We start from the raw sequence: 25299 nt of genomic DNA, 5'->3' as shown, positions 1-25299 counted from the left end.
CACAGTACACAGTTATTTTATTGAAATACTTGAAAAGGCCAGCAATGGAAAAATAGGTTTGTCATGAGGAATTTAACGTCTGGTTTACTTGATCATTAAAAAAGCTGTGTCTATAGGTAATTCTAGCCCATTACAGAATGCACTGTGATCCATGCAACTAATATACTACAGTAGAATAGGCACTGTGTACTATTGTAGTTTTCTCTTATACACAGCTTTCAATGAGTATGACCGACAGATGTGAGAAATTAGACCGCAACACTTTCCAAATTATAACTGTTTATGACATACAAAATTTGCTTGTCTGATTCATGAGGGTTATAAAACACAACATAGTGAGAAATGAAAAACACGGGTTACACACAGCGTATGAAGTTGATCTGGCAGTTTTCAAAGTTTACTTTTTTCCTTTTAAAAGAAAGACCAGACTCCAAATATGTCACTGGTCACGTAAAATACAAAATCATAGGCCAGAACAGCAAAGGTGACTCTTTCCTGAAATACGTTATTAGAGGGGCAAATCTGTTCATCAGTTAAAAATATGAATGAAAATCACAAATTCTGCCTGTTATAGCTTATAGTTCAAAAAGATAAAGTCACTTCAGATGAATGTGAAATAAATAAGCAATCCTTGAGGAAGTATGATCCTTGAGTTGAGTCTACTCTACTGAAAATTAATTTCACCTATACACTAGAATGTCACCATGGTGAACATCTAAGAACAGTATTTTGAATAGGTTTTTGGGAAGCAATGTCTTACTTGCTTTAATATGTACAGGTTATTTACAACAAATTCCCTTTTGGCCTCACAAGTTAAGCCATTTTAGCTGGCTGTTAAGATGCAATTCCTTTTTTTTCCACACATTACGCAATACTGTAGTTGGAGCTATAATTTAAAATAATCTTATGCATGAATTACAAATATTAATAAAGTAACTCTGCATATATAAATATTTCTAGCAGAATTTAAAGCATTCAGAATGTACATAAAAGTGATTTTATATTTATTTATTTGGTAGGGCCAGATGTGCTTCTTCTCAGATCATCGCTGCTTTAGTAGTGCTTTGTACATGGCAAAACCCAAAACTGCAAACACAGTAGCACCAAAACTTGCTCGGAGCCAGAACGTTGAGCTCTTGAGGTCTGCTTGTGTCACATGCCTGAAATTTAACACACATACAAAACCAGGTTAATTCCATGACAGGAACTCCAGACAGCTTGTGCTAAACTACTCTGCTTTTGGAAATTCATCACCACACTTGTCACAGGCAAACAGCTCACAATTCAGCCTCATGAGCACTTTACAGCCATTTGCTTTTCTTAAAGCTCAGAATCTGATCTGCAGCCCTGACCACACTGATCTCCCTGAAGTCAGAGGCTCACACAGCTGAGGAGAAATGCAGGAGCAAATCATTCATTACTCATGGATGTGGGAAGGGCAGGGTGTCTCCTTTGAGAGAGCAAGCATCCAGGAAAGGAAAATAAAAATAGCTACAAATAATTAATAACTCATAGTGAGAACAACTCGGTGCAGCAAAATTTTTTCTTTCTTTTCTAAATATTGAGTTTAATATTTCTGCTTTTCCATGAAAAACTTCCCAGTCCTGTTGAATATCTACTTATTCTACTCCTCCAAAAAATGTTTACTGACAAGTAGCAAGTAATATTTTTCCAAAAGCTAGAATCAAACCATTGTAAAATCCCTTTCTTCCCAGTAGTCACAAGAACAGCAACAGTCATCCAACACCAAGCTGAAAGCTAAGAGAGAGTGTGAGTGAAACAAGCAGTGACGATGGCACCAACAGAAAAAGACAGTATGGAGTGACTGTATGACAGAAAAAGCCACATCTCACATGACAGTGGAGACAGGCAATGACCCACCCAACTCTCCCAAATATTGCAAGAAGTCTGTGAACATGCTCAGTTAAACAAGGCTGGCAACCCTCGACAGCAGTCTCAAGTATGACAGCTTACCAGAAAGCAGGAGCTACCATTTAAAACAAGTTACCATAAATGCCATAATTCAAAGCACAGGAAGTTCCTAAACAATAGTAAGGTTGATTTTTTTGTTGGTTTGCTTTAGAGATAGAACTGAGAACAGAACTTCACTAGCCTAAGTATTTTAGTCTGTGTTAATCACCACGGGTTACTCAGTGAAGCTGCAGGAGGGTTAAGTAAAGGAGCACAGAGATCCTAAGCACACACAGGAGTTCACAGAGTGAGAACTGCAGAGCTGGAGCTCACAAGCTGTTTAACAGAGCAGGAATTGCTACTCGCTATCAAAACACACAAAACCAGTTTTGGAGATGCTTTAGCAGACATTTGCAGGAGCCATATCAGCCAGATAGTTAATCAGAGTTCTGCCATACCACATGCTGAAGAACAGGCTCTTTGATGCACACACCACTGCTCTTTAGTCTAAAAAATCCTGATCTTATTTAAGAATATCTTGCTGAGTTACAAAACAGACCAAATCCAGGAATTCCTGCAAGCATTAGTTTTTCTACAGCTAGTTTTGACAAAGTCTCTGCAAACTGGATGTCAAGTGGCTTGCTGAGGGGAAGAAAGGGAAAAGGCAATGGCAAAGTCACCTGGTTTTGGCTGTGTTTACCTGTCTTCAAGCAAACGTGGACCAAGAGATGACTCCATGAAGATGGAATCTTCTACAGAGTGGACGGCGTGCACCTGCTGCATAATCCTGCTCTCCTCGTCTGCTAACAGCATGGCCCCCACCTCAGCTAGGTAGGCTCTTAACCTTTTCACACACATGCACAGTGCAGTTCATTGCATGGCTCAACAACAGCAACCCTCTCAAATCAAAAAGCCCAGAGAATTCCTGATTTATAGCTACCTAGCCCCTAATTCTTGTGCAGCTGTAAAAACTTAGTGCTTGGGGAAAAACCAGAAACAAATCGAGTTTGTGCTTTTAATAAGCTAAGTAAAATGGATGATTTAATGTATTTCATGTAGTAAATGCCATTGCTTTAAGGACAAAGAGACCTGTTTAAGAAACTGGGTTTCTCCTCCCACTCCATCTCCACACTGCAATAGCCCTGCACCATATGCACATCAGCGCTATAACTGATGAGATCCCACTACTGTTGAGAACTCAAACTGTATTTTATCACCACAATGGTAGCTTGGGGTCATTTCTTAGTAACAGGCTGTAAAATCCTTGTCTTCAGATCTGTAAATATTAAAACTCATCTGTGTATGTAAAATGAATCACTTGTAGGGAACATGATTTTACTAGGTTACATGGCAAGTTCTGTTGGAGAGTACACAGTGCCTGTTCTACTGTTGGATGAGTATTTGTGTAACTAAAAGTCTCCAGTTTAATCTGATTAATTCAAATGCCCAACTATTTGTACAATTTAAAAGCCCATCACTTTAAATATGCAAATCAATGTTTAAATTGCAAATTTATGCTTTTGCATTGCCTCATACAGCACTATCTTTCCCATCTAGATTTTCTGATTCCTATCTATAATTAGCCTTGTTTTGCACATGTCCATATTTAATAGTGTAAGAAACTTGCTGAGCACGCTTCATCCTTCTAAAAACAATTAATATGTTCTCAGCCATGATAAAATCCTCTTGTAATGTCTAAAGAGAGACTGAATTGGCTTTGATCCCTTTTCTAAGCCTAACAATAGCAGACTCTTTCATTTAAATAAGGAACTAATTCGAGACAAGGCCTTGTCTTACAACCTCAAGGAAATCTACTCTGAATGTCTCAGCTCAAAAATCCAAAGTTCAAAATGTTTACTGAAATTCAGAATATTATGGATGTCTAACTGCTTTACAACTTCATAAATGTCCAATTTTTTGTCTTTCAATGTTCCTTATGCTGTCATAAGATCAATTTTTACAACTTTAATCTCTAATATTGTTTAGCTGCCATTAAAGGAACAAAAAAAAATCTGAGATAATAAAAAAGATCAATATTTGTTTCTAGGGCAGTTTCTTTGACATGAAGTTGGCTACAATGCATTAAAACCTATTTCAATACATACTCTATTGAAGCTGTGTTTTAAACTCTTGCTTATTAATAATAAGAATGATGTTTCAAACTTTCCAGACAGGCTCCTATGTGTACTTAATCACACAATTAGTTCCACAAATACACAAGTCTAGAAATTTTGCCTTTGGCACAAAATTCAGATTTTAATTCCCAATTTGGAAAAATAAAGAAAAAAAGACATATTTTTATTCAACCTACCCTTAACAGTAAGTCAAGTACCTTGTCACTTGTTGAATAAGATCTTTGAAATCTGAATAGTTTTTTTGATTTTTTTCAAGAGACTTTAAGAACTCACAAGAAGTTTGTCACATGCACTAGCTGAGCATGCCTGCCATGGGTACACACAGAAAACTGCTGAGTTATGGGTCGATGCTGACACTTTTCTCTAGGTCAGCAGCAGAATAATTCCCAGGTCTGGGAAGGTTTTTCCTTACATACAGAAGTTCAAAAACATTCCTATGGCAACTTCCAAAGCATTTTAAAAGCACAGTGCTGAGGCCAACAGGCTGCTCACAGCAGAACTCAAAGCAAGTTCATGCAGCAGCCTGCTCTGACAAAAGTTCTTAGCATTAAATATAAGCAACTGAATTCCAAAAGCATCACATAACCTGCACAAGCTGCTGCAGCTTCCCTTCAGGCACATATTTTCCTAGGATGCAAACTAAATCCAGCAGTTAGAATTTTCCCCCATGCATTAGTCATCTAAAATGTGAAAAGCTCCAAATGCATCTTATTACCCACAAAACCTAAAAATGGATGTAAAATGCCAATTCAAAACACTCTGTTTAGAAAGAAATCAGGGATGCAGCTTCACAAATCTCTATGCAGTCTGGGGCACTGCAGAGCTCAGAGAAGGAGGAAAATAAATTAGCAATTTCTAATGTCCTAATGTCATTCTGGGGATGTTATTTAGCAATGTCCCAATTTGAGGGACACCTAAGTAGATACATTTCTGCAATTAGATTCAATGGCGATACACAAGTTTTGAAAAATAAACTGTGTACACTGCACATAGTGAAAGGTAAATACTGGTTATACCTTAGAACTTTCCCATTATTACAAGAAGATACAGTAATAATGTATTGTCTTTAATTTCACAGAAGGAAGGTTGTCACAGAAAGCAAAACTTTACCATTAATTCCTGAAACAACCAGTTTTCATATGGAAGTAGAATTTCACTCGATTCTACAATGTTTAAAAACTTTAGAAGAAAAACATCCTCTGAGAAGTCTCCTTGCTGAACAACACAATTCTCATGCATTAGGATTGTCTTATTTTGAAGTGAACTCAGCTGACAGAAAAATGCCACTACTGTACAAGCAAAAGGCAACATGGATGATTTGAAACCAAGGGGAAGAAAAGCCAAAGCATCAGAGCTCATCATTAAAGATAAGGGTTAGAATGACAAAAGCAGAAATCCTGCTTTTGGTAAAACAATGTAGTAAAAAGAGATTACGTGCCAGCCAGCCAAATACAAGTGAACACCTAAAGGAAAGAAGAAATTAAAACTATAAAAATAAAAATACTGCAGCATATTAGCAAGTCTCATACATGCATGTCCAGTGCTTTGAATCCTGTGCCTCCTTCTTCAAAGAACCAACAAAGTGTGACCTTGGGCAGTTCAAACCAACACAGCAAAGTCCAAGCTGAAGGTGCCTTTCTGCAACCCTTGGGGGAGCCCCTGAAGTTTGTCCACTGAAGAGAAACTGAGTGGGGCATGAGCAGGTTTCTCAGCTGCACAGAGGCAATGTTCTTTTAAATACTGCAGTGAGAATATTCGAATGTGATTTTATATTGTGTCCTGGTATCAGTGTTTAGGGATTACTTAGTAACAAAGGACACAGGAAGGGGTTCAGTGTGAAGAATTTCAGTTTACCTGAAAAGCTTCCACAGCCTAACGGAATAGGAGGAGATCAGCAGAATAAAGTGCTCGAGAGAACCTCCTTCCCCCATCAGTTATCCAACTTTTGCCCAGCTATCTGACCTAATGGTAAGCACTTGTGAAAGCAAAGCAAGAAAAGTTATAAAAACTTACTGAATCAGAAAGTCCTTCTTGATCCAAGTGCTTTCCCTTGTCTAATCACACATCATTAGGTGTATGATTTTTGTAAGACAAGAAATCCATCTCTACCCTCCTATGCCTACAGCTGGGAGCTACTCCCTCTTGCTTACAGGTATCCCAGCTCTACCACATGTGCAGTTATGCAGCACCTCATGTGCTGAATGTTAAATAACCTGCAGCAGGGTGTTTGGTTAGGGACTTGGTGAGGGGAAGGGAGTGTGCTGGAAACCTGCAACAAACCCTAGTGACTGAGAGAGAAGGGGATTCTAGCAAATAATTCCTTCTGGAGGGAAGTGTCTATGAGGAATTTTCCTCATCCTGAATTACAGACCTTTCAGGCAGTAGTGGATTCCTATGTTTGTTTCAGAATCCCTAGTGATAAGGTGTGGAATGACAGCATCCCAAACCTCAACAAAAGATTTCAGTACCCTGAGCCCCTGCCAGCACTTCAGAGGAATGAAGTTCAATGGCTAATGCAGGACTCAAAAAAACCCATACAATGGAAAAACAAACCACAGCAAATGGAGCAACCCATACCAGTTCCAAAAAATGAAGATGTGCTAAAAGTGATTTCAGCCTCAATAATGAAGAGCTGGGATTTTCTAGTAATGACTGCTCAATGAAGGTTTAGAGTGATAGTATGCAAAGAGATTGCTGTTCCAAGGGATTTCTGTCTATGGATGACTGCTGTAGAAGAGATGCAGCATGAAGAGCCTCACTCATTCAGTCATTCTAAGCTAATGCGTTTTTCACCCTTCCTTGAATTCTCACTCTGTAGTTAACACTTGTATCTTGGATTGAAGTGGTATTTGACAAGGGAAATGCTCAGCAGCTGGGTGTAGACCTCCTACATGTGTGTCATTTGCATTTAAAGGAGACAGACACTCTTACATGAAGCAGCTACATCTGAAACCTGTAACAAGGAGTAACATCCATGGACCAGCAGCATGTCAGGATACTCCAACCATGGCACATTTACCATCTAAGCTCCAAGAAGGCCATGGAGGATGGAACCACTGCACTGAACAGTTGTTTGGTTTGAACTCCCATTTGCTGGGGTGTGATGACAAGTGGTGAGGTGTTAGTAAATCCTGTGTGTCAAAAACTGCCTGCAGAACACACAGGACAAGCTATAGCACTGCTTTCAATGCTGAAAACCAGTTATCTCTCTTTACCAATTGTTTTTCCAAAAGTATTTGGAAATGCAAATGTTTAAGCATTTACCACTTCTTACATGTTGCATTTCATTCAGAGAAGAATTGGATGTTAAAAGATCTGGATTATTTTGTAACACAAAATGCCCACTCTTTGTGTAAATCAAGCATAATACACACACACAGAAATTCTATGAATTCCCAAATATCAAATTAGCAATTATAAACATGTAGTATGTTACATATGCTGCTGTAAGTCAAGCTGTGCCTTTATGCAAGTATCTGTGTAGGAATTTAAAAGGCACCACCTGTAATCAATACTAAAAAAACCTGCAATGTCTCAAGTGAGAAACATTACACAGATTTGTAGACACTACTTAATGTCTATTAGCAGTTCCCTAAAAACACAGTCCTAATTCCTGCACAGTATTTCTGCAATCACAAAGGCCCTGAATCAACAACCAAATCAGTAAGTAAAGTGTCAGAAAAATGACTGAACTCAAAAGAAACTCCAAGTTAAACCAAGTTAGATAATTCTATGACAATTATTAAAGCATTTGCCTATTTAGTGGATATGGAGTGAAAATCTGCAGTATATAAGGTTACCAATTGCTTTTTCAAAGACCCTTTATTTTAAAAAGCACACCTGGAACCTAGTAAATAAAGTTAAAGACCTGTTAAGAACTGCAGTGAAGAGTTTGTTCTTTACAGATTGCAGCAAGTCTGAGTTGAGGAAGTTCTGACAGATGCAAAATGTACACCTGTTGCAGGCGCACATACAGCGTAACCGGGCATGGCTGCGAAAACACACAGAAGGACAGGAGTTGAAATCTTGCTCATCAAATCAGGTGCACATTAGGACTGTGCCACAACCAAGAGAGAGATTCAGGAATAAAAGGTACATTTGCATGAGTAAGGAGAGGAGGAAAAAAAATACACTGGGGAAGAAAGGGTACAACTACAGCTGTGCAGAGTTTAAAGGTTGGAGGTTCTTGGACATTTTGGCACCACCACCACATAGAGATCTTAACAGCAAAGCACAAACATGAATGAAAATGTTTGTTGAATTTATGCAAGTTCCCATAAAAGGGAAGCATTTGAAGGCTTCTGAGTATGTCTGCACAGCAATAGGTAACACCCCTTTTTCAAAGGAAAGGAAGCCACATTTTCTACCACTTCGAATGCACTCTTTACAGGGTGAGCATTGTCTCTATTTTTCCCACCCTACCAAACACACATGCTTGAAAACTAAGGGAGAAGCAGGAATATTGATATGACAGACATTTGGTCAGTGCTACACTTTAGTGGTTTCCCAGTATTCCAGTGCTACACAATGAAAACAAGAAAAAAAAAAAAAAAAACAACCAAAACCAAAACTGAAGCTTTACAGATGTAATTGAGTAAATTCAGTTTCAAATAATTAAAAATACCCTATTATTTTGGGTGAAAGTGACATTAGTTCTATTTATTTCAAAGCAAATGTCAGCTGTCATACTAGACTCCATCTGCTGTAATATTTATGTAGTTCATCACCATATTAAAAGCTTCACCCACCAAAAAAAGAGATGCAAAGTGGGTTTAGCAACAGGGAGATGTGTAGTGAAGGAGAATCTAAGCTTAAGTATCTTGTATCTGAAGTTCAAAGATGTTTATACAAAAATTCTATTAAAATTATAGGATTTATTAGATGAATGAACTGAAGCACACAGTAATAAGCACATAGCAATAAACACCCTGAGAACAAAAAGTACTTTGAGCAGTAAATTGGAGGAACTGTTGTACACTAAGGTGCCGTTGCTTGTAATCGACTGCTACCAACAAGGATTACAGCACAACTCACTCTCAAAAATATCAAGACATGAAAACTGATACACTTTTTGTATCCCCTATACAGATCAAACAGAACCCTGTTTGTTGGAATTGGCATCATGAGCTGGATGAACCAGGGTATTCTTCAAAAACACCTTAAGCAACAATAGCTGAGACTGCTTTCTGTGTTGGATGTATGTCAACTTCCTCAATTTAAATAGTTTAAAGATTCTACTCAGGCCATTCATATCTCTCTGTTGCTAAAGCCCAGTGAGGCAGTTCCATCCTGTGGCTAACAATGGCATGCAGTGAGTGGTGCTGTGTGACCATGCACATGGAAAACAGAACAGCTCTGGTACTTACGGATACATTGCCATAGTAGTCAGCTTAACAAAGATATCCTTACTCGGCACATCAGCAGTATTACAAGTAAAGGCTTGGGGTGGAGGCATTTTGTGTTTTTTGCAGAATTCAGCAGGAGAAATACTATATTCCTGTCTAACTTCATGCAAGTCGGACTTGGCAGCTACCACTAAACATGGTATTCTGCTGTCCATGAAGTGCTGCTGCAAATTTAAAGAAAAAAAAAAAAGTAAAAGAAACAGTGTATGACACATTCCACCTGGAACAGGCTGTATTGCACTGGTTGCAGCAGCATTCAGATATATTCATGGCACTGAAGTCAGGGATTTCTAGAAGCAGAGAAGTTTACATAGAAAAGTAGATATTTGCTTTGTATGAGTAACAGAACTGCTAAGACATCTGATAAGAAATGTCTTTTAAGCACTAGAACCAGTGCACAGGTCAGGTAACTGATACTGAATATTTACCCAGTGAGAAGAAATATAAAAGTAGAGGTTTGTAAATATAAACTCTACAAACCTTAAAAATCCTGGCACAGTACTCAAAGGATTTAGGATTACTGACATCATATACCAGGCAGACAGCATCGCATATGGTCTCAGCATCAGTTAAAAAGTCTGAGTCACTGACATCGTGTAGCTGGAAAAAAAGATGGTTGCAGAGGGAAAAAAGCTTGTCATTATGCAGTTAAAGGAATTTTGCAACTTGTCTCATGATTTTTACAGCTTACTTTTATGTATCCTTCAAACTAATGGACTGACAATAGGCAAAATTAATGAAAAAGAACAGTAGGAATTTACCATGCAGCCAGCATATGTGAGCTGTTAATATCACATCTGCAGGCAATCACCACCTCAACATAGAAAGTGATATTTACTTTAAAACCAAGGCTTAGACACCCACAGAAATGGGCATTCATCCTACAGAGGAAAGCCACAGAACAGGACTAGATCTCAGAAAACAAAGAAAGAGATCATATTATCATAAAGGAAAACTAGAATGGAATAAGCCTTAAAGAACTGATTTCTCCCACTGAATACTAATTTTAGCCATTCTAATCACTCTGTGTGACAGATGCTTCTTACTGAATAGGTAGATTGACTTCTGATCATTTATCACATGTTATAATTTAAAATGCTGCAATGTAATCATAAACGGACTAGGTTTTGTACAATTCAGATTAAGGTTTCAAAAATAACAGGTTTGACCAGGTTCAGCTGAATTATCAACAAAAAAACCCAGAAATTATTTGAGACAGAAAATAACTGGGGGTAATGCATGTTAAGAAGAGAGAATTAAAACCAGTTTGTTGTAGAAGGCTCTGAATAATTCCCAGAACTTTAACATTAACCAGTCTTAGGGAAACAAGAAGGGAGCAGCCTTACCAGCAAGTATTTTTCCTGTCCATATACATAGACTGTATTAATGGCATAGTAAGATTTGTGTTCTGGGCGTATTTGCCTCTGTCTCTGAAAAGGCAGAATTTCATGTTAGACCACAACTGCTGATTTATACCATCTATTAATGAATTAGAATTATAGTAATTTTTGGGTTTTTTGCAAGGAAATGCATAGTTACAGTCTATGATGCACAAGTTATTATTGCATGCAATAACCACTGCCAAAATAGAACAAAAAAACCCAAACTCCTACTCAGTAATTCCATATTTCCTCAAAGAGCTCTGCAAACTGAGTAATAACCATTAAAGCTCTAATATTTATCACTTCTACTGTCTAATCTTATACAGGTGAATATAGGCAATATGTTTCTTACTATTAGGTTTCTTCCAAGAAGAGCTTGAAGAACTCCACTTTTCCCACAGCCTTTCATTCCAACAACATTGCATCGGAAGACATTTCGCTGAGTCTGCTTTTTCTGGAGGTCTATCTTTTTATCTCTTGTCACTTTTGGAAAAACACAAGGTATAAATGCATGTGAAAGCATGAAAATGCACACAAAACAATCTCTCAAAAATATTAAAATCAAAGGTTTCACTTGAGCAGAAAGCAGAAGAGAGTAAATGAAAATAGATGACCCATTAAATAATTCACTCTTTAGCACATTTCTAAATTTAAATTCTCTGTTGTATCAAATTTTTATTACCTGTAATTGCTGATGCTTGAGATTCTTGTTCTGCAAGTATGGAGTACCCTAAATAACCCAGGTACTCCAGGCAACGCTGCACATCCAGGTATGTGGTTAGTCTGGCAGAGGGAACAAAAAGAACTTTCAATTGTCACCATCTGGAGTACCAGTTCCTTACAGCACTGAAACAATCCTTATCTCCTGTCTCCAGGCTGTCATGACAAACATTCCTGGCACTACGCAGTACTGAAGGACAAAAGTCTCAGAGTAAATGGTGATAACTTCACCAGCCTTACTGGTCACCAGAATTCTACAAAGGCAGTACTTGCTGAGGCCTATCAAACCACACTGTATTTTCTTATCTCCCCAAGGAACATTTTTCTCATTTTCTGTATTTTAAATTGGGGAAAAAAAAACCCTCGTTGTCAAGCACCATTTTTCAAACAATCTCAAAGGGGTAGAACAACAGCAATAACATTTCAGTAGGGATCATAGGGATTTTGAAGACACACTTCTTCATGGTCAGCACTAAATACTGACCAAATCCTGAACAGGTTATAGCAGTCTGAAAACCAGGCCACTGGATGGCTACAAAAACTCGACTGCTTGGAACAATTTTCAACTATAAAATTTCTACCCTTTGCAACACTTTTTTAAGAGGAATCTGCAAACACATGATCCTACCCAAAGTTCTCAACTACTAAAATGTCCTGTACCACACTTACGTCCACTGCGAGAGAAACCCTTGGTACGTGATCCATCCTCTTTCATTTGTACAAACTGTGTTGTTCACATCAGGCCCCCATGGCATGTAAGGGAAGACTTTGAACAAGTCTTTCAGTTCTTCAGGAGATAAAGCACAATCTCTATCCTGAAACAAAATATGGTATCAGACATCATTTAATTCGTGTCTATTCTAAACTGGTATTTTCTTGCTGTACACTTGCAAGATTCAAGAAACAAAGCTTATTTCTTTTTAATCATTGTTCTTTCCTTGTCTTTAATCAGATTAAATGTATGAGCTAGTTAAAAACAATTTGGTACTACAGCTGTAACCGCCAACCCTCTTTGTAGAAGTCATAAGCTGCAGGTTAGTTCTGACTTCACAGGTTAAGCTAAAGCCAGTTTCTGAATAAAATGACATCCTGATAAAAACATGCTTTTGTGAGCAAAACTCCTGACAAACCAAGGCTCTTAAGTATAAAGACACACACACACACACTCAAAATGCTTACCAAATCATGTTTATCAAAAATACTTTGAAGAAACAAGTATGCATGATGATTTAGTTCTGTTGTGCAGTCAGTGGGAATTTTTAGGCTGTTTATTGAAAACAAAAACAAATACAAGAGTCATTAATTGTTTATGAAATACAGAATATTAAAACTCAAAATACATACTTTATGGATTATAATATTCAGTATCTGACTTGGCACTTAAACATTAAGAATTTATCCTCACACAGATGAAAGTACATACTTTTAATCTTTTTATTAGGAATTCTAAAATGATGAGTGAGTGCCTTTACATTCAATGATATATAGCTCTATAGTAATCACATTTTTGTTGGTTTGCTTTGTTTTTGTACTTCGAGGTTTGAGGTTCTTTAACAAAAAATGATGCAGTTACATTTTTTTTTAATAGAAACCACAGAACTGGTCAATCTCTTAACTTTTTAATTTGGGGATTTTCAATAGGTCTCAAATGCTATGACAACACTGACAAATCTTTTAGAACTTAATGCCACATACAACAAGCAACTGCTCAGATTCATGTTCCAGTTTTGTATTAAGAGTCTCTTCTGCCACCTTTCTTACAAAGAAAGAACAGAACACCATTTGGCACAAGGGAGCTCTTCCTTGGTGTTCTTCAGTCACATGAGGGTTTTGGCTGGGTGTTCATTAAGGAAGGGAGGTACTAGATGTAACAATGTGCTAAATAAACACTGCAATAACCCTCTGGTGCTGCCAAAGCAGGAGCAGCACAGCCTGAAGTGCAGCTCAGAAAGCTCAGGTGGTACATACGGAGGGAACAGGTACTCTGGTGTAAGCTCTAAGTCATCGTCGTAGCCAAAGCGACGCAAAACTGTCCAGGTTGTCTCGTGCCTTCCTCGCTGAATGAAAAGTGTGTGGAGAAAAAGAAAACCTAAAAATCAAAAATGGTGAAATCTTAAGGCCCTGAAGTGCTTTACCTGCTACAAGTGTTTTCAATAGAATCAGTATCACACTTATCACACTTGGAAACAAAAAAAGCTCGAAATACACACTATGATGTTAAACTTCCTGGGTGCTATTACAGCATTATCTACACAGACTGAACATTCAGAAATCATGGTATTTGTAAAAGTGTTCTACAAGGAAACATTTCCTTCAAACAATCCTCTTGGTTTTCTGCTGTTGTTTGCTTTCTCCAGTACCAGCATATTAGAGCTGTACGAAAACAAACTCAACATTTTCAATAGTTTAAAACAGAAAGCTTTAGCCTGGAGAGGGGTCTCATGAAGACTGCTTTTAGTTTTGTCTTATCAAAATAACTGGGTAGGATTTTTGTTTGGCACCTCCCAGGGCTTAAGGAACACCAAGATATCACTGTTTAGTAATCTCAGCTCTTGCAATCTGAAAATCAAGACAGAGATCATATTCCAAAAGATCACCATTTTCATGTAAGAGTGGTTATCAACTGAATAAAGACACATCCTTTAAGAGTTAAATAAGACTCACCTTTTAATGTCAATCCATTATCCGCAACTCCATCACTTAGGTTTTTCCTGACTACATTCTTTACGTCTTCCAAAGCTTGAGGGGCCAGTGGTGTATTAAAACAAATTCTCTAACACAAAACCCAAAAATAGCATTTTAGGAACACTACCTACTGGTTGGACAACCAGCATGAAATACATGTATGAAGTACAGCTTTAAACATTCTGATAAGCTAGTTAAGGACAATCCAATTTCTTAGCAGAAATAAACTGATTTTTAAGTACAGTAATAGATTTTAATATTTTGCTCTTGAACTCAAACTTGAACAATGGTTAAAAATAAAAGTAATTTTATTTCTGGTTTTACAAATCCATTCTTCTATGCTGCACTTGAGACCCAGTATTTAGGTCTGATTCCCCTACAGTTCATTTTCCTATTATTTTTTCAAAACCAATCACTTGTTTTTCTAGCATGATACAGTTCACCTTTAAGCATGGTGGAAAGATAAGGCAAAGAGGTACCTGAAAGAAGTTGAGCTCTGCATCATTGAGAGTACCATCATTATCTTGATCAGAAATTCTAAAAATCCGAGTCAGTGCTTTAATACAGGCAGGTTTCATCTAAGAAATAAAAGGAAGTTCAGTATCTTTCTAGGCTTGAATACAAACAGATTACACTGAATGACACCAGGCAGCTCAATCACATGGAAACACACACTAGTCTTCATTTACAGTTTCAGAACAGAGACATTCATTCACATGTACACAAAAGTAAAAAGAGGAGATAAAAATTGGTTTAGCATATTTATATCCAAAAATTTAAAGCAATTATTCCACGCTAAATGTTTTTTATTATTCAATTATTAGAAGAATCTCAAACTCTTCACAAGCTGAAGGTGGAACTACTAAGTTACTAAAAAAAAATAAAGCTCAATTCTCTAAATTCAGTCTTATTGCTATAGAAAACTTCGAGAAGCAACTAAATTTTTTTTCCCAAAAACAATTTTTGGTGGGGAAAACCACCTTAAAATCCCAGTGCTTTGCAAAACTAAACAGGTCTAGAACTACAGCCAGCTTGCTTCAAACATCAAATACTGAAAACCTTCACAGGACTCATTCATCTACCAGGCAAAGCATTGAGCATATGGACTATCTCTAGGACAAAAGAACTGCTAGGATACCTTCCAAGTGAAGGAAAACAGACACTGGTAATTCTCTCCCAACAACTACCGTGATGATGGACTCTTCTCTTCACAGAGGTCACATAGATTGCATAGAGATTGGTTTTGGAAAACCAAAAAGATTTCAGCACAACAATTTTATCACAACATTACTAACTCATATAGATGATTCTGATGGAAGAAATCAAAAGAGGGTTATTCTCTGATTCTCTATTTAACATAGTATTTACAGCTGAAGCAACTTTCCTACTTCCCAATACTAAATGGATACAATTAGAGATTCTATTTGTATTTGCCCAGAAAAATCTGTATTAAAAAAAAATTACTCCTTCAACCACCTAAAAACCAGACTCATCACTTGTTTCTTACCCCTTTTGCCAAAGTTTCACAGTTTTCTCAGAAAAAAAATTTCTCTTAGATCAGGCCAAGTCTAGAGTGTTTGCCCTGAAATAAATGGAGTTCCTGTGAAATGCACATCTAAAGGAGAACTGAAGACATAATTTGGGTCACATTACATTTGGCTCAAAGCCATTAGCAAAGCTTCTCATTTTACCCAGCAGCTCACATGGGCAACAAAAAACTGTCTTCACTGCTTTGAACAAAGAAGAAAGACAGGTCAGGTTCATACATCACAAAACAACCGCTGTGGTTCTGGGATGCAATGCCTGACATTTGGGGGTGGGGTGCTGGTAACAGAACACACCAAGAGATGCAAAATTCACTGCAAAGGAAAGAACAGGAAAGTGATTCACTCCCCCCAAATTATTTGCTCTGAGAATCTATGGATAAATACCTCTTTCTCCTCTGGGCAATAAAGAGGACCTGTAGGATGTAGAACAGCTTTCTGTGCATAATAAAATAGCTCAGATATATTCTTCAAGTTTTTGGCTGAACACTGAAAGAGAAATCCTCACATTGATGAGCTAGTTTCTTGACTATTTGGCGATTTCTTCTGAAATTTAAGTAAGCATCAAATTTTTAAAGACTTAGTCCCCTCCTGTTGGTACAGGGCTGGTTTGGAAAAAAGACATCCAGCCCTGTACCTATTCAATTAATTAACAAATGAGGCTTCACTACAATACCAAGAACAGAAATCAAAAAGCTGTATCTACTCTATGGAAAAAAAAAGACACATATCCATACATATTAAATCAATTTTGAATACTTTGCAGACATCTGTCTGGCTTAGTATTAAACTGAAAACCCTTGTTAAAGGGAAGTATGTGAGGAGGCTCTAAATGTAAGAATTTGACAGTAACATTTGATTATACAATAGTGTAATCTAAAGAAAGCATATAAACTCACTATTATAATTACTCATATTTGAAATACTTAGTAAAAAAAAAATTCCTTTTTCTACTATCAAGTTGCCACACATGCTTGGCAAGAATGTATTTTTTGTTATTTCTTTAACTTCAGAAAGTCTTGCATACCTCTACACACGTTTCTATCTCTGTATATTGATTCATAATGGGAAGGATAGTTTCCATACTACTGTACTCCACTAGATCAGACTTGTTTCCAACTAATATAAGAGGCAGCCTAAAAACAAAAGAATATTAAGAGCTTTAAAGACAGATGGATAAAAATATGTATCTTAATTTAGCATTTTATGTCCCAACAGAAACCACTGCATTATTTTTATGATGTAATTAAATGTCACTGGAGGCAATGGGCAAAATTAAATGACAGCAGCTTAAATAAAGTGGTTTGATATATACTCAGACAGAAATGCACTTCTTGTTGATTCTACAAAACCCACCCATTTAAATACAATGGTAACTAATCACATTGTTATTACCCAAACCAGCATCAGTAGAAAAGCTATACACACTGTAGAGCCAAAGCCAGTTGTACGATAGCAAATATAAACACACCTGGTAAAAGCTGCCCATGAAATTGAAAATAAACAACATTGCTGGCACATGTAACAGACCTACATACTTCAAATCTCTTGCTGCTTGGACTTCTTATATAAACTTTAAGTTTAGTATTTGATTTTCTTAAACAATTAACATCCTCAACACTGTTCATTGACACCCATCGATGTGCAGCCTAATTCACACTTCTCATCTTTACTTAAGCACCTGCTATCTTTGTCTGTCCTTTCATTGATGAGAGGAATCCATCGACTCGTTACCTGAAGTGGGATTAAAAACAGACATGAAAAATACACATTCAAATTAAATGCGACTGAACTGTGCACAAGTTTCACTACAACTGCTACTGTTTCTTTCCCAAAAAGGCACATACTGACCCACAAAGGAGGAAACAAAAACTGGAGCTGATTAATGAGCAACTTTCTCAGACAAGTGAAATGACTAAAAACTCCTATGTTGAAATGGAGCAGAAGCAAACCCACATCTGTTCATTCTCTCAACAACCGACCTCAAACTCCATCTCAGGCATTTGAAATGTCTAATCCAGATTTTAGCTTGACATAATTAACAGTGCACAAGTTACATCTCAATAATGGGACAAAATGTGTTACTGTACCTTATCAATAGAATTCTTGTTGTTAACAGCATAGACTATACAAATCACATTTGCCTGAAATGAAGAGAAAGGAAAGGCATGGAATTCCAATGCTCAGAAACCCCTGAGCAACACAGACAATTAAAGACCATACATAACAACATCAGAGTCAACTCACTATAGAACTCTGTTCCTGGCTTGTTTAAGCTACTTGGAGCCTGAATGACAAGATTAAAACAAAGAACCTATATGGTGAGAAGTGCCAAAAAGCCTGTCTTGCAGTGTGACAGTCACAGCTGGTGCCTGCAGAGACCTCTGCCACCAGGAAATCCAAACTGAAGAGTCATAAAGTGCAGCCTCCACTGAAGCACCAAACTAAATGCCAGAAATGGAACACAACACCATGACAGACTGTGCAGAAAATGTGCAAAGGTGCTCAGAAAGAACTGCAAATAGAAATCAGAAGGGATGACGAAGTCACCAAGAAGCCTGTGCTATTCATAAATGCAATAGCACCATGTGACAGAAAGAAGTAAAATGGATCTTTTCAGGGTAGAATTATTTATACAAAACTGGCTTGCTGATTAAAGGATATTTAGGTTCTGTCCTTTCACTTGGAAGGACAAAGCTTAAGCTCCATTCACCAACACAGTGCCAGTACCTACTTTCTTTATTTAAGATTTCTTAAATAGATATATCTTTCCTATAGCACAAGTCACAAAACAGAAAATGCCAAGCAAGAAAGGTTTTTTTCCTTTAATTCAAACTGAAGTCCATCTAATGCAGAGAACTTCAAATGAAAGACTTTTTCCTAAACTATTTTCTAGCAAACACTAAAATACACTTACCTGTGATATTTCATGGTAAAGCTGCTCATCACTTTGCTCTGCTTCTGCATTCAATAGAAGAAGTTATTAATTAATACTAAAAATTTTGCAAACAAAAAACACTTCTGAAACTGAACTAGGGTATTTCAGAATGCTCATGAGACAACTTTGTCAAAGCCTTGTTATTTAAACTTCTTTTTATAAAATACTCTAATGAGTGCTCCTTCCAAAACAATCATTAAATTGGTCCATTAATGTGTAAGACAGAAACAGTCTGTTGCACATCAATTTTTTACAGCTATTTGCAAGAGGAACATTTATACTTGTAGAGAGGTTCTCTACAAATCTCTCTTGGAACATGCCATAGTTTGCATCCTTTTACATTTCTCAATAGCTCCTTCCTTCTATAATGCAAACTTTTACACCAGAATATGACATATGCTGATTTTACTACAGTGGTGATGATTTTTATAGTGATGCCAAGCCTCTGATAATTGAATCTATGAAAAAATCATTCAACAGAAAGAAAAACTCACACAAATTTAAGATCAAGTCCAACAACAACAACAACAAAAAGCATTTTATCTTTCTCCAGGTGGTTAAACACATCAAAGACATTTCCTCAGCAGTGATGGCAGAGAGAAGACAGGAAGGTACCTGCTAACACGGTCTAGCTCTTGGCTTGCACTGTAAATGGCAGAAGGGTTTTTCTAGCTGTGCAACAGTTGCACAGACTTAAAATAGCACATGAACCTTCTCAGTGAATCTATTTATCTATTCAGTAATAAGATTCAAACACAAGAAAATAAATACAAAAGAGTAAACTGACCCAAAATTATGAAGAGTCCTAACTCAGAATCTCAGAAAGTTTCTACTTTACTCCAGGCTTCTCCCACCTGTAGCTCTGGTCCCAGACCTGTCTGACTGTGACAGCTGAGTCAGACAAACAATTCACAGCAAATCAGTGATGGTGCTGAGCAGCCCCTACCTGAATAATCCACTATGTGGGTTGGCACTCTTTCAGGAGTGACATCCGCTGGAATGGTGATTTCTTCAGCTCGGGGTGGAACCTGGGGTTGAAAGCAACAGCAAGAAAGCCTTTCAAGATAATCCAGATGGTGAAAAATGGCATATACTATAATACAGCTGCCATTTAGTCAGCTTTAAACAGAGCAACTAATGCTAGCTGTTCAAGTTGTTTAGTTATTTGAGTACTTTTGGTTTTCATTTGTTTGGTTTTCTTATTTTTTAAGTACTGGAAGTCACTGCTACCTTCTCATTTTTTACCTATCTAGTTACTGCATATGGAACTTCCTGCATGCTCTGCAGAAAAGCAACACTGTTAAGGATACATTCAATGAACACTTCTATAAAACTCAAATCCACTCTATTCAACACCTAAACAAGCACAAGAGACAGAACACAAGTCTCATTTTTACACAATTGTAACCTGATAACGTCCTTGCTTCTGATAGTGCTGAACATTAAATTCAGAAAATCCTGAAAAGCAAAACATGATGCTAGAAGAAGCTAATTCTGAAAAATGCTGTCTGACAGCCCTTTATTTCAAAGAACACTAATCCATATTCAGGAACAATCAACTTAAATCTAATTTTAATAGAAATCTCCTGCATATCTATTTATTGCCTTTCACCTGTTGACACTGAACTTTCATGATGCTTTACTTTTAGAAAACAAGGGGAAAAGAAAAGTCAATTACCACAAGAATGTCTCTTTGTGGAGTTTCAGGCTCTGCTCAGATCTTCCTCAAGAGTGGTTTCTGATAACACCCTGCACATTAAACACCATTTCCAAGCCTGAAGTGCCTGTTAGACCCCATTATCTTGCTCTGACCTGCCTGACTGCCCTGAGGAACTGGGCAGGTCTCCTTCAGCAGTTTTTATAGGATGCAGTATTTTTACAAAATTTTTTTCTGTAATTTTAGGGAGATCTTGTTTTCTATATAAATTATGCTTTTTCTCTACATGCGAATTTAGATAAATATTCTAGGTTATACTGCAGGAAGAAGCTGAAAAGGGAACAGAGGACTACATCTCACTTAACACAACCTGTCAAAGGAACTGGATCTCCTTTTTACCTGCAAGGTTAGGAACTAAATTCAATTTTGTTAACTAAATTCAGTTATGTTTACAATCCAATCTTGACTCCTGAACTGAGGTAACCTACTGATTTGCATTAAACCCAGAGCAGAGTAGATTCAAAGAGCAGCACATGATGTCTATTTTAAGACCTGTGATCAGAAGAAATAAACATTCATGTTTATATGTAAAAAGCTTAACTATTTGCAGCAGCTGTGGTTCTTTTTATGGTGCAAACAAAACTATGTGCTGCTTTTTTAAAGGAACAATATGTAGAAGTAGTTTTTTTCTGCAGTTTTTACTTCCAGAGTCAAGAAAACATTCTTCAAAGACAGAAGTGGAGGCAATATCTTGCTTAGGTAGAAAAAGTGGCTAAGTGTAAGTTATACAATGTGACTTCTAATTCCTCATTCTCAATCACTTTGAAATCCAATTGCTTCTTAAATGCAACAGCCTCCCCAAAATAATTGATGGTCTTGTGTTTTTCAGCAGCTTCCCATTTATGTGTCTCTCATATTGAAACATGCTGTCAGTTTGGATCAATTACAGCTCCTTAAAATACCTACCAGTCACCATGTATAAAACAATTAGTTTAATTAACACTGTGAAAAATCAGAAAAGAACTAAGATAAAACTTACATTTCTAATCTTCATGCAGATGTATTTAAACTAACCTACACCACTCTTACTTAAGTCATCTTTGCCATTTTAAACTTTATTTTGTTTTAAAACATTACAGCAGAGTCTATTAACTTATTTTATGACAGGATAGAAATAAAACTTAGAATACAAATAAAAGTGCTCTACCTCTTCTGGGAATTCCTCACTGACAAGAGACATAATTAGTGACGTCTTCCCAACTCTGGCTGCAAAAACATTAAAAATAGATATTAAAACAGTTTGTTTTGTTACACTTAACAGTTGCACCCCATCTAAAAATGGGAAGATTTAAAAAATGTTTTACAATTCACCACATTAAAAGCTTTTAAGCTGTTGTTTAATCATATTAAATACGGATTACAGCAATTTTCTTGTAATTCTTTTATTGCAAAAGCTTGGGCTCCATCTCCCACTTCTGCATTTCCTCCAGAAGGGAATTCTGCTCTGCCTTACACTGAAGAACTGCAAAGTTTTAACCTTAACATTGAATACTTAAGCAAACAAATAATCAAAACAAATTAGAAATGCTTTGATACAACTTCAGAAATAAAAAGAAATAAATCACACAGGAAATCATGTAGGAATTAATTGTTTTTTAGAATTTTTGATACGACGATTGCACTTTAATCCTAAAATGCCAAGGATGAGAGCTGGACAAGAGGACATGAACAAAGTCTGCAGTACTTTAACTACTTCTAAAGTGCAAGAGATTAATCCCTTTGATACAAATGAGCTGTCCCCACTAAAAGTGAGAAACAACCCAAACCACCAACCCTTCTAAAGTCACAGTTTTTAAATCCAAGATTATCATCTCTGCTTCAGTGCCCAACACCATTCAATCAAATAAATGGCTCTGTTTACCTGCAACGTTCAGGCTTCTGATATCACAACTTAGTTGCCTGGTTTTGAGAAGCTCTAATGTGACTTTTTAAACCAAACAGTTGGTAACTTCTCTCAGGGTTCCACTCTCTCTAAATCCCTTCATCCATGCATTTTCTGGTCCTCTGGAAGCCTTGTAAAAAACTATTACTGTTTTACTTGGTTTTGAGACATTTCTTAAAAACCAAACTGCTGATATTCAAATATCCTGTGGGACTGTTTATTCCCAACAGCTCTCAATGCAAGCCAAACTCAGTTTGACCCTGGCTGTACCAGCACCTCTGCCAGCAGGAATGTGTTCAGCTGATACCACTGCATTTACACTTCTCTATGGAATTGTCCAGAATTCTGAATATGGAAGATGAAGAAAATCAACCTCTAACCACTGCACTGGTTGAGTTTGTGCAGGAATTGGTGTTACTGACCTGATGAGCCAGTCAGAGAATACTCACCTTATCTAGGTCTATTTTTGGTACGATAACATGTTCTGACATTCAGAAATAAAACCTTCCCTTTAACTTACCATGAGGAAGAGTAGCTGTAACAAGATTGTGACAAGTGAAGAAAAGTTGTTCTAAGGAAGAAGATTTCTGTTTTCCTTACAGAGAACAGCTGTAAACTTTTCCCTGCTGGTACTCCCTGCAGAGCAGCAGGTTGCAGGTTTTCCAACAGCAATGCAGTTGTGTTTCCATCAAAAACACCCAAAAGAGCTACAATCCTAACTTAAACAGCCAGGCATCCTCCTGCATCAACTCCATCTTAATTTTCATCCTGACAGAATGGAAAGAGCTTCAGAAGCTCTCCTATTTCCATTGGGAAAAGAGATGAGTACTTCCCTTATAGGTAAGTTACTAACTAGTGAAAATAGTGATGTGCGTTTTGCACCTGACCAAGACAGTTCTCACTTGAAGCAGTGGCAAAACTGGTTTTGCAGATATAGAAACTCACTTCTTATGTCTGAAAATAGAAGATAAGTGTTGCTGGTGAGTAAATGTTCAGTATTTAGAAGCTCTTGATACACTTCCTAGTGTCCTTGAGTTTTAGGAAAATGCACAGGTTCTAGTGTAGTGATTTGGGTTATTTTGTTCAAATCTAGGTCAACCCTCTGTCTTTCCCAATCTGTTTATAGTCTTAGAAATAACAGCCTAAACAGTATCAGCTGACTGGGAAGAAGGAAGGCACAGCATTTTACGATAATTAATTTGTCTTTCTCTTCATATATGTCTTCTACGTCATACTGCATAACATGCTGAACATATTCTGAAAATTACTGGCTACTAAAAATTGATGCTTGCACCCTGCATACAAGAACTAAATGAACTTAAACCTGAACTGTGGACCACTGGGGATGAAAAAGGCTGAGTTTTGGAACAGGTTTACAATAAAGAGTTCTTGGCATATTTCAGATTCCAAGCCTGATGGTCTGCTGTTACCATCTAACAAGTTTAATATGGTCTGGAGTAATTTGTGGTTTCAGACTAATAAATATAGATGAGAAACAAAGCAGGACTGGCACTATAACTGACAAGTTTTACCAATTTGTAAAACAAATTTCTCCCTCCTCCTCTCTACAAGTCAAACAAAAGTGTAACATAGAAATGTTCACAATCTCTGATGTGTGCCATGTACTACACATTGCTGTACCTTCAATATTCCCATTTGGACACACTATGAACCTTGTTGTCAAAACAAAGCACCTGGTACACCTGTGCTGAAAGCACTGCACAGAGCCAGCCCAGAACACAGCCTTGCCAAAGACAGTGAGGTAAATCAGGCATGTATTCTGAAGAGGAATTAAACTGTGTATTCAAAGGCACCAATTCCTGAACACAGTAATGCAAAACTAACCAAATAAAATCTTAATGAGTTGGCTCTTTCTGCACACTGACAGCTCCCTCAAGATTCCTCTCTAGAAAAGTCACAGAGAGCCTTTCTATGCAGTACAGACAGAGCTAACCTGCACTATAAAACAATTGCATAAACTGCACTATAAATATATATGAGGCATTCAGTCCTCCGGAAAGCTTTGTTAGGAGTACCACATTCTTAGTACAACTAGGTAATTTTACTAATAACACTTGCTAATTACTCTGTATTCTTTCCCCTCGAGGAACGTAAGCTTGCTTTGCAAACAGAACCTCCTTGCTGCTATTTATACCGATGAGAAGCTGAGCCTCTGCAAGCCTTGTCAGCTATGCGGGTACCTAAGCGTGAACTTCAGGACTCAATTTTAGGAACACACGAAAAAATCCAGACCCACAGTACCTCTGTTGTGCACCTACGTGTGTGCTGTTTATCCAAGGTCACACAGAAAGTTAAAAGCACAAAAAAGGATTTGGATTCCCTGGCCCTGTCCTGGCCACAAACACACAACACCCGACCTAAAACCGCTAGCAGCACATCAGGTCACTGATTTCCAAAGTCGGTAAATGGGAAACATGCAAGTGTCATTTTCACGCGGAAAACGAAAAAAGAAGGGGAAAAAAAAAAAGAAAAAGAGAAAAAGAAAAGTAAAAAAAGAATAGAAAAAGAAAACCAAAAGTTTAAACCGGCCATGACCAAATATCGGGCAAGAATTTCACCCCGGTGTCATCTCCAGGGACGTCCAAGGCGCACAATTCCACCAAGTGTCGGGCGCGCTGCTGCCCGGAGCAGAGAGCCCAGGGGCTCCCGGCCACGCTCCGAGCGGTCCCGGCGAGCCCAGCCCGAGCCCTGCCCGAGCCCTGCCCGCCCCGCGGGGCCGGCGCTGCCCGGGGCTCCCCGCCGGGGCCGGGCTGAGCCTCACGACACCGGGGCGATGTGACAGCCGGCGGCCCTCCGCGTTACCCGGCCCTGCTGCCTCGGCACTCACGTTCTCCCACCAGGAGAATCCGCACGTCCTTCTTCATGGCCGCGCTCGCTGCTCCCGGCGCGGGGCCGCTCACATCGGGCGGGGCGGCGGCGGCGGCGCCGCTGCGGCCTGGGCTGCGCGGGCTCCCCTCAC

General features: G+C 37.9%; 1 protein-coding gene across 3 annotated transcripts; it reads right to left on the bottom strand.

The window, feature by feature from the left end:
* Window positions 1–25299, bottom strand: RHOT1 (ras homolog family member T1). Of its 3 annotated transcripts, XM_033076700.2 has the most exons (21): window positions 25168–25262; window positions 21585–21643; window positions 19667–19748; window positions 18700–18743; window positions 17873–17926; window positions 17464–17516; window positions 16810–16918; window positions 16170–16271; window positions 14718–14816; window positions 14218–14326; window positions 13522–13642; window positions 12733–12817; window positions 12223–12368; window positions 11516–11616; window positions 11186–11316; window positions 10798–10881; window positions 9932–10051; window positions 9413–9615; window positions 7915–8037; window positions 2612–2755; window positions 1–1160 (listed from the first exon to the last, which is right to left on the bottom strand). In XM_033076700.2, exons 1-21 carry the CDS (start codon window positions 25202–25204, stop codon window positions 1043–1045), a joined length of 2124 nt encoding a protein of 707 aa, XP_032932591.1. In that variant the 5' UTR covers window positions 25205–25262; the 3' UTR covers window positions 1–1042. The 3 variants fall into 3 exon arrangements, with proteins under 3 accessions (XP_032932591.1, XP_032932589.1, XP_032932590.1); XM_033076698.1 differs by lacking the exon at window positions 2612–2755 and having other exon boundaries at window positions 25168–25299; XM_033076699.1 differs by lacking the exons at window positions 2612–2755; window positions 7915–8037 and having other exon boundaries at window positions 25168–25299.

This window comes from Catharus ustulatus, chromosome 20, assembly GCF_009819885.2.
Source record: "Catharus ustulatus isolate bCatUst1 chromosome 20, bCatUst1.pri.v2, whole genome shotgun sequence".
Classification (NCBI taxonomy): domain Eukaryota; kingdom Metazoa; phylum Chordata; class Aves; order Passeriformes; family Turdidae; genus Catharus; species Catharus ustulatus.
The sequence above is the reverse complement of the archived record's forward strand: the minus strand, read 5'-3'. Positions and strand labels throughout refer to the sequence as shown.